This window comes from Opisthorchis viverrini, assembly GCF_000715545.1.
Source record: "Opisthorchis viverrini unplaced genomic scaffold opera_v5_256, whole genome shotgun sequence".
Taxonomy (NCBI): Eukaryota; Metazoa; Platyhelminthes; class Trematoda; order Opisthorchiida; family Opisthorchiidae; genus Opisthorchis; species Opisthorchis viverrini.
Genome location: NW_008751912.1, coordinates 651,348 through 659,723, shown reverse-complemented (window position 1 = coordinate 659,723; position 8,376 = coordinate 651,348). Strand labels below are relative to the sequence as shown.

The following is an 8,376-nucleotide window of genomic DNA, read 5'->3' as shown; positions in this document are numbered from 1 at the left end:
ATGTTCTTTCACTGTAATTTCTTACTGACCCCATGTAGGAGGGAAGATAAGCGGATGGTGAAGATAATCATTTGGATGAAAGACGTGTTGTGTTGCAAATGAAGCTGGTGTTGTCAGGCAACTCAGCTAAAATTTAGCTAGATATCTGTCGTATAGTATCCTTCAACAGAATGTGCTGTACAGAGACTACCTCATGTTTCGACGGTAACGATGTTCAATACTATCGGGACGGCCAGATTCCTGAAAGCAACCACTGCAAGCAACCACTACTGGGACTCAGCTGCGCAGATGTTGACCAGACAGACAACGCCCCCTCAATAAGCAGGGCTTCACAGCCTTGTATCAAACCCAGGTAGCGAGAATCAGCGTTGACCAAGGTCACACAACGCCCCCGCAGTATGCAGCGCGTCGCAGCCCCGTACAGAAGCAGACCACCTGCGTCAGCATTGGACCAAGTTACACAGCGTCCCTCCAATAACTAGCTTGAGGCTGTTGTATCTTCGGGCTCGCACGCACCCACGCTCTCGCACACGCTCGTCCGGTGTGCTGTTGTGTTCCCCTCTGTCTCGTTTCGGTACTAGGTGCTAGAGCGGATCAGAAGCCAGATACAACAGATACAATAAATACTGCCGTGGGAACTCTGGAGACCGCACTGACAACTAGTTTCGCTGTTGTCGAGCTTCGTTAGGCAGGCCTCGTCCCCGAATTTTTGTCGACCTTATTTTGCAATGGAACATTTAATCTCAGGTACGATAAACGCTCGTTTGCGAATTAACTTTGTGTTGACCCTATGATTAGTACCGCAACTCGGTTCGATATCATGAAATATGGGAGGCCTTTGTGCGGCACACGAGGTTGCTGAAAACTGTTGAACATATTACGAACGAATAGCATAGACGAAAGGTTCACCTTTCAGTCAGTAGCTGAACGCCTAACCGTTTGGCCTCGGGTGGCTGAACAGGAGTGTGATTAGCCCTCATCGTTTAATCACAGAAACCACATCACGTGGTGACCATTGCTCGGAATATCGTAGGCTTGAAACTCTGGGATGTGTATAATACGCATAGATTGGCTTCAGCGACAAGAGGAAATCCAACATGAAAATCGACAGTTTCCGTCTGATAATGAGGTAATCACACGCTTTCGATGAATTATTGCTTTATGATCCGTATTTCAATCTGACCTCGAAGCGATTCATTCCATCTGATTGTTCTGGTCCCCGAAATTTGGGATAACTGTTTAGGTCAAACAATGAAGTCATGGCCAGCTGATGTGATAGTTTAAACTGACCACATAAGAAGCGCCATAATTCATGGACGGGTACTTGTGTTATTCGCACTGAACGCCACAGCGTTTTGCTTTCCGCGGTCAATATTGGAGACCCAAGCTTTGTGGCTTGTTGCTTCATGTATGGATGGCTCTCTTTATGTATACATATATATTTCAAACATCGATTCTAATGGGTCATTGGCCTATCATATCGATTTGATTCGGAATGATTGTGAGTCTAGAGGAGGAATCGTTGCGATGGTAGCCATTAGAAAAAGTGTTTACCGTATTTCCTAAACTGCTTGATACCTGTTTAACACTGCTCATTCTTGTTGAAGGTGTTAAATTGAGTGTGACATTTGATTCCGTTAAGTATTCATCTCAGTAGCTTCATTTTTACCTGTGACCTATTTAAGAGAGACATCGGAGTAAGGTCTGACAGAATAGGGTGGTTGGATCATGAAACATTTGGCTGCAGTTCTATATAATTTCTCTAATTAAATTGTTGTTGTGGGGTTTCGCGGGATAGGTAGTTTGTTCACAGTCACACCACTCTCGTTTGAACGGTCGTCCATCCCGTTCTGGCGTAATTATTCCGGTGAGTCCACACCAAAGGGAAGCACTGGACTTGAGTTTCGCTCTTGTTAGAGCTACTCAGCAGTGCCGTGGCCGTGCCGGGATTTGAACCCCGGACATCTGACATGCGAGGCGAGCGTGTAGCCACTACTCCACCAACGCACGTTGGACGTATCTGTATTTTCATGTCTTAACAGGCGAACGTTATTGTTGTCAGCTAGGTAAGTGAAAACTGCATCACATATTTCCTCTGCTGAGGAAATGGGAAGCGATTAGTATCCAGGCGTCTTTCGACAGTATTTGAGTTATGGTGCGAACCCTTCAGATACCGAATTGCATCGAGGAGGATTGTCATGCGAGGTCATGGAAAGGGTTCGGCTGCGAGTTCGAAACGTCAATTTCCAAGCCCTGTTATCCTGTTATTGATAGAACTCCTTAATAATTGCATCATATTTCAGAATTGGTTGGTTGAACTGGATGAATTCATCTTATCCGTAATTCCTCTGTGTTTGAATGAATTCACCAGAAGTACTGCTCCAGGTAAGAACAATGATTGTTCATATAACAGTACTGCGAACGGGAATTCTACGAAATCCGCAACCAGCTACAACTAATACAGTGGCTACATCTCTGTAACGTTTCTGCAACCGCGAACGAAATAAAGCCATTGAGTAGTACGTTACGCATGTACATGTATTGCGATATCTCGAATATCGTACCAAGTGAAACATTAGGCGGCCTGGTGCAGCACATTCAGTTGTCTGAAAATATCGCATACGAGAGATTCAGCTGGGGTGTGAGAGGTGAGCCCCAAATTTGTTTGCAAATGAGTGTATTTCGCTAAAGCCAAATGAATAGTGAAAACAGATAAGGTCGGCTACATCTGAGTGGAAAATTGAGGATCTTCTGAATTTGTGCGCTTCATTTTGGACACGCTGGCGGTGCAATACAATGTCTCTACTCCGTGTCTTTATCGAGCACTGGCGCAACTGGGGGGCATCGGTCAAAAACGCGTCACATTACACAGTGAACGGAGTGCTCTTATCTGTTAGACAACCATCGCTTTATAAACGTTGAATAGGATTGCTCCAGGGACTTTCGTTTAGGTCCAGACTTGTACGCGATTCCATGGGAGTACAATTGCTCTTCTATTGATGTTGTGTCCAGTGGGTGTCAGCTCAAGTACCAATGTTATTCCAGTGTATGTTAAGTCTACACAATCATATGAAACGTCTGACAGGGGATGATGACACTGATGTGCATGGTGTTACTTTAGTTAGTGATGTTCTACTGACACTTTCAGTTATGATGATCTCCAGCGGCTGAAGATATGGTTTTCTTGCTTCAGTTGTACATCTCTGGAGAGGTCAAACATCAAAAAATAGTACGGAATGGATTTCAGTAGTAAAACCTCTTTCAGAAGAAACCGACTCATAGAAGAGACATTTCCAGTGGTCATCTGAGAATAGTTGTATTTTCAATCGAAAGCAATTTGTAAGAGCTCGCTCCTGATCACTCTTTTTAAAGAAGTCAAGAATGAGTAGTACACTGGCACCTTTAGCGACTCACCAAAGACGAGCTTTTTGAAGACACCTTGTTTCCGAGTTCTGTTCCACGAAAGATTTACGAGGGACCGACCACAAATGATCTCATTTGGGAAGTGATCCTTATAGAGGAGATGGTCATTGTGTGCTATACAGAGGTGAATCACGGTACGGGATCTTAGATCAGTTAGGTGGGTCGACGCTGCCTTCAGGACATTACTTAGAAATCTAATTGATGTAGAAATACATAAAAGTTTGGTGTACGTCCCGGTATTCATTGGCGTGCTATTTTGTGCCGGGGAAACTTTGAGGATATTCTGTGTTGAAAGGGGCGGGGAGATCGTTTCTCGGAAGATATCAACTTCAGTGCCAATTTAACAGAGCTGGAGTGAACTAATCTTCATTTGTTGGGGATGAAGATCTCAAACGGACCACTGCATTTTTACAATAATCAAACAGTTCACCCGTCTTTCGCTAGTTTCTGGATGATTTCTGAGGTTTAGCAAGTACTCAGTGAAAAGCAGGAGTACATCACCAGTGGTGTGTAGACTAATTAATTTTTCGAAGTGGCCGTTCTTTGGAAGGATCTCACACAAAAGCATCGCTTTCAAGGAATGGGGTTAGATATGTTACAAGGGAGTGGCATGTATTCAAGCGGTTCTCGCTTGAGCGCATCGCTGTTTACCAATCGACATTGGTATATTCATCGTTTTTTACAGTTTTGATTTGATTTTTATAGGTGAGGTGAGGGGTCTTACACAGTTCTCTAATACACAACTAGCCGAAAAGTCTGATGACCACTGAGTTACTTAGAAATCTAGAAATTTCCTGGTGAAGGGAACGAATGCATTGCATGCATGATCACTTTCAAATTTCACTGCGTTTCGCATATGAGCTTCGTCTTTTTGTTGGCATGTATACTATCAGTTTTCACAATTCCAGTAGACTATCAGAACGAAATTTGTACTAGTTGCTTAATCACAAACGACAGTGAACACCACTGTGTTCTTACAAGGACAGTGATCTCCCTCATGGGTAGCCCACATCTGACAAAGTGCTGAAATACTTAAGGTTCATCTATATACTATATGTGTATACTACGGTCACTCACGTGGCAACTTGGGAAAACTCAAACACGAGTTTTGTACCCTGATCTGTGTTGAAATTAAAAATACCCCTTCGATGAGACAGAGCGTCTTTGTGGGGTGGTCGGTCAAAGGGTACCAATTTAAAGACAAATCTCGAATGCCGTCTCGAAGTGGTCTTAACAAGGGCAGTATTGTCTTCCTTAGATGGACTGCTGTATCGTGCCTAATACCGTGAGTGTTGTCTGACTTGCTCAGAATAGGCCTCCAATAGAAGCGTTGGGCTGGATGTGTGTCTGGATTGAATCGATCGATCGTTGATGCATATTTCTCAATCCTCATAGTTTGGAAGGACAAAGTGTCAGAGCACAAAGCGTCTTCGGTGAAGTAATGGATGAAACGACTGGATAAATGTTCAAATCGCCGTGAAACTATTCCAACTACTTTCACGTGAATACTAACGATGGATTTTTGGCGAATCCTGTGCACAATTTTCGACCCGTTGTTCCGTACAGTTTTGTGATCTCAGTGCTGTTGTACCTCAACTACTTAACGTGGTCTGTTGAGATGTTGGTGGCTCACAGTAAGGTTTTTCAACACGTCAGCAAATTTGTGATCCATAATGCACCATTGTAAAAATAAGTGTTTGAAATTCAAAACTAGTCCTTGCAGAGATGTGATGCAAAATTCCGAATTGGACACAAATCTTCAGTTGTAACACATGCGGGGAAGCACAGTTGTGTCATCATCATCATCACTGTCAGCTGTACAATTGTGTGGACATTCTCGAACAAGTATGCACCACTGTGCCATCACACTATGATGATAAATAGATCGCACGTGACTTTGTAACAGTGCAGTGGGCATACAGCTCCACCACCGGCTATGTAGAAAACCAGTGCTTGCACAGCAAGTGCATTGCTTGTATGTCCATACGCTTGCGTTCAGCCTGGTGCTCCGGATCGCTGTAATTCAGGTGAGATTATTTTTAGCGAAACAGCGGTAGTTGAGTCCACCATATTTCTAAACTATACGCTACTGAGTATTCTGGTGATGGATGGTGATAGTGATTCCGCAGTTAATAGCTTTATTCACAGCTGCAGAACATAGGTCACCGGATGTGAGCACCTTCGACAGCCCACGACCGGTTTCGCCCAGCTTGGGTCTCATCAGGTAGGCGCAGTCCTTACGTACCAAATTGCAAGAAATTCGGTTTATACACTCAATTTGGTTTTCGTATTTCTTGTGATTGACAGTTAACCGTTTTTAAGCGAATCATATGCTGATGGGCTCGTTTCTCACACCATCGTCTTCTAGACTGGGCTTGTCACGCGTGAAAACCTGTGTACAGTTTTTGAATTGCAGACACCGCCTCGTTCCATGTGTATGTCTACGTCTTCTAGACCTTGTCACGCGTGAAAACCTGTGTACAGTTTTTGAATTGCAGACACCGCCTCGTTCCATGTGTATGTCTACGAAAAACGAATGATCCTGCCTTCTAACAATAAGGGAAAGCTGACTGCTTCGGAATTTCGGTAGCTCAATTCACTGGTAGTTGATCAGGCAGCCATCGATATGTTTGCTCAGCTTGGCGATTAGGTGACATCATGATGGCGCGGTGATTATGTCACCTCAGTTGGTGATAAAATGCTTGCAAGGTTATTGCCGAGCAGACCGACAGCCACCTGATCAACCACCACAGAAAGAAAAGCCACAATGATATATTAAGCTTCGATGGTGGATTTTATCAGACTTGGTGAAAACCCTACACCTAGTAGGGACTTAAACACATAGCGAGAGGACCGTTTACACGATATCTGTAAACAACGAAGTTCCGAGTTTTCACAGCTTGCGGTCAAGACAATCTATGACTTTCGTCCGAGCAAGCTTCCCCGCAACACCCTCTAGTTGTGTGCGAAAAATTACATGGAACGAGCACTGCATACTTAATATACACACACTAAGAAGTGCGCGAATATGGTTTACGGATAACTTCTCTATTCGGTAAATAAAACATTGTTGATACGGTTGATTACATCCGTGAATGGAGAGATGACGGATTTTGGGAGACTGGAATATACCCATGTATCCAAACAAAGAGCCTTAAAGATGACTTAATAGATCCAGCTGAAGTTGATCTCTTCGTTACAAATGTCATCTTCCCAAAGTCGCTGAAATGTAGACACTACTCAAGAGGGTGCACCTGAACCGAGACAAGCTAGCCCGATCAGCCTGACTTGGTTGCAATTCACGAAAGAAACAGAATGGGAAGGTTATAAAAGATGTATTTACACATCGGATGCCTCGATGTCCAAGACGGTACAGCACCTCTCATTTTATCAGGAAGACAATCAAGCGAAAATGATTGAAGCCCATTTAGGGGATCGAAACTTTGCACAGACAAAGGTTTGGAAGGTTTGCACTTTAGAAAAACGCTTTCGAAATTACTGGTAGTTGCCAGTAGAAGTACTTGGAGCTTAGAATGGGTTTCCACGAATAGGTTAGTTGTTATAAACAGTTAGAAATGTACAAGCAGTGTTGAGGTAAAAAAAGCACTGGTTACAAGGCGGGCGAATGGGTAGTGAGAGCGAGTGAAAACCATGATTGGTGTAAAAAAGAACGTGGGAGCATCATGATGGCTCTGTCTCGCTCTTGAGGCACAAGTGGTAGCGCACATCCTTTATAGTCCGCGGAATAAAGTCGCCGGACGATTCGGAGGCAGATTCAGACGACGATATACGCACCATCAGCGCCCGATTGCTGTTGCTGCTGCTGTTTGGCTCGCATCTCGCGTTTGATTGTTTCTAGGCGTTCTCGTGCTTTTAGACGGGCAATTTCGTTATCTTTCTTCCGTGTTGCATTGCTGGATCCCGAAGGATGTTTGTGCTGTGACAAGAAAAACACAGTAATTTCTGTTTGCATCAAATCACAGGTATGTTAAATCTAATGTCAGCGAATTAAGGAAAGAGGATCCTGTACAACAGAATCGCCAAAGAACCACCCGGGATAGAACATAGCCTACAAGGAATTGGTAGCCGAGGCTAACTGATCGACCAAGTGGTTGGTGCACTGCATTACACACAAAGTGACTTCCGAACGGGAGTGTTCCCCTCCCCAAATTCACGGGCTCGTATACCATTTACACCAAAGTGACTTCCGAACGGGAAGTTTCCCCCCCCCAAATTCACGGGCTCGTATACCATAGTTAGTATTGAATAATGGGCGTCATTGTACGCCTGCAGAAGTAGTAACCTCTTTTTGAGAAGGGCAATTTCGGTCCATTACAGAATACTAATAAAGAGTGAGAGTGTTGCTTCATTGGAACGAGCGAACAAAACGGTACAGAATCGCCTGTCATGGGGTCACACAAAGGTGCGTTTTTGAGAGAGGTATGATGTTATCGCACTAGACGACAGAACGGAATGCTTACCAACTGCGTCATCAGTGGACGTGGAACGTAATGAACATACTAAGAAGTAGCTCTGTGCGCGTATGCGGCCACCTGTGACTGGTCACCAAAAGAAGTATCATTATCATCACTGTTAGCTGTAATAACGGCGTACTCGTCGTACAGTGGTTGTAGCAGCCGCAGTTTCGTTCACCGATGATTTGGGGGAGGGGGTGGGTAGCTCGCATTGCACGCGCGAGCTGGTAAATTTGTGCATAAATCCAGCACTGTCAGTGGGCTGTCAAGTGAGGGGGTTGGAAAAGGAGCTATGCATTGAAGGCAATAGCTTGGATGCACGAGCGCCATTGAGGGCGCGACTGGGCCATGTCTGATAATGTCCCTAGCCATTGATGTGGCCCGTCTCGGGGTCCCCATCCAGGAAGACGGCAGTGAGCAGCGCAGCCGAGTTTACTGGTAATTGCTTTCATTACTTCGCTGCCAAGTCATTGTTTGA

At 44.5% G+C, this 8,376-nt stretch overlaps 1 protein-coding gene across 1 annotated transcript in view; it reads right to left on the bottom strand.

Annotated features, from left to right (window-relative positions):
• Positions 1 to 6,742: 6,742 nt before the first annotated feature.
• Positions 6,743 to 8,376, bottom strand: part of T265_14757 (hypothetical protein) — a gene marked incomplete at both ends in the record, with an annotated part of 44,000 nt that continues 42,366 nt past the window's right edge. The window contains one exon of the mRNA XM_009175099.1: positions 6,743 to 7,360. Coding sequence (XP_009173363.1) covers positions 7,199 to 7,360 — 162 coding nt within the window. The remainder of the gene's footprint in view (positions 7,361 to 8,376) is intronic.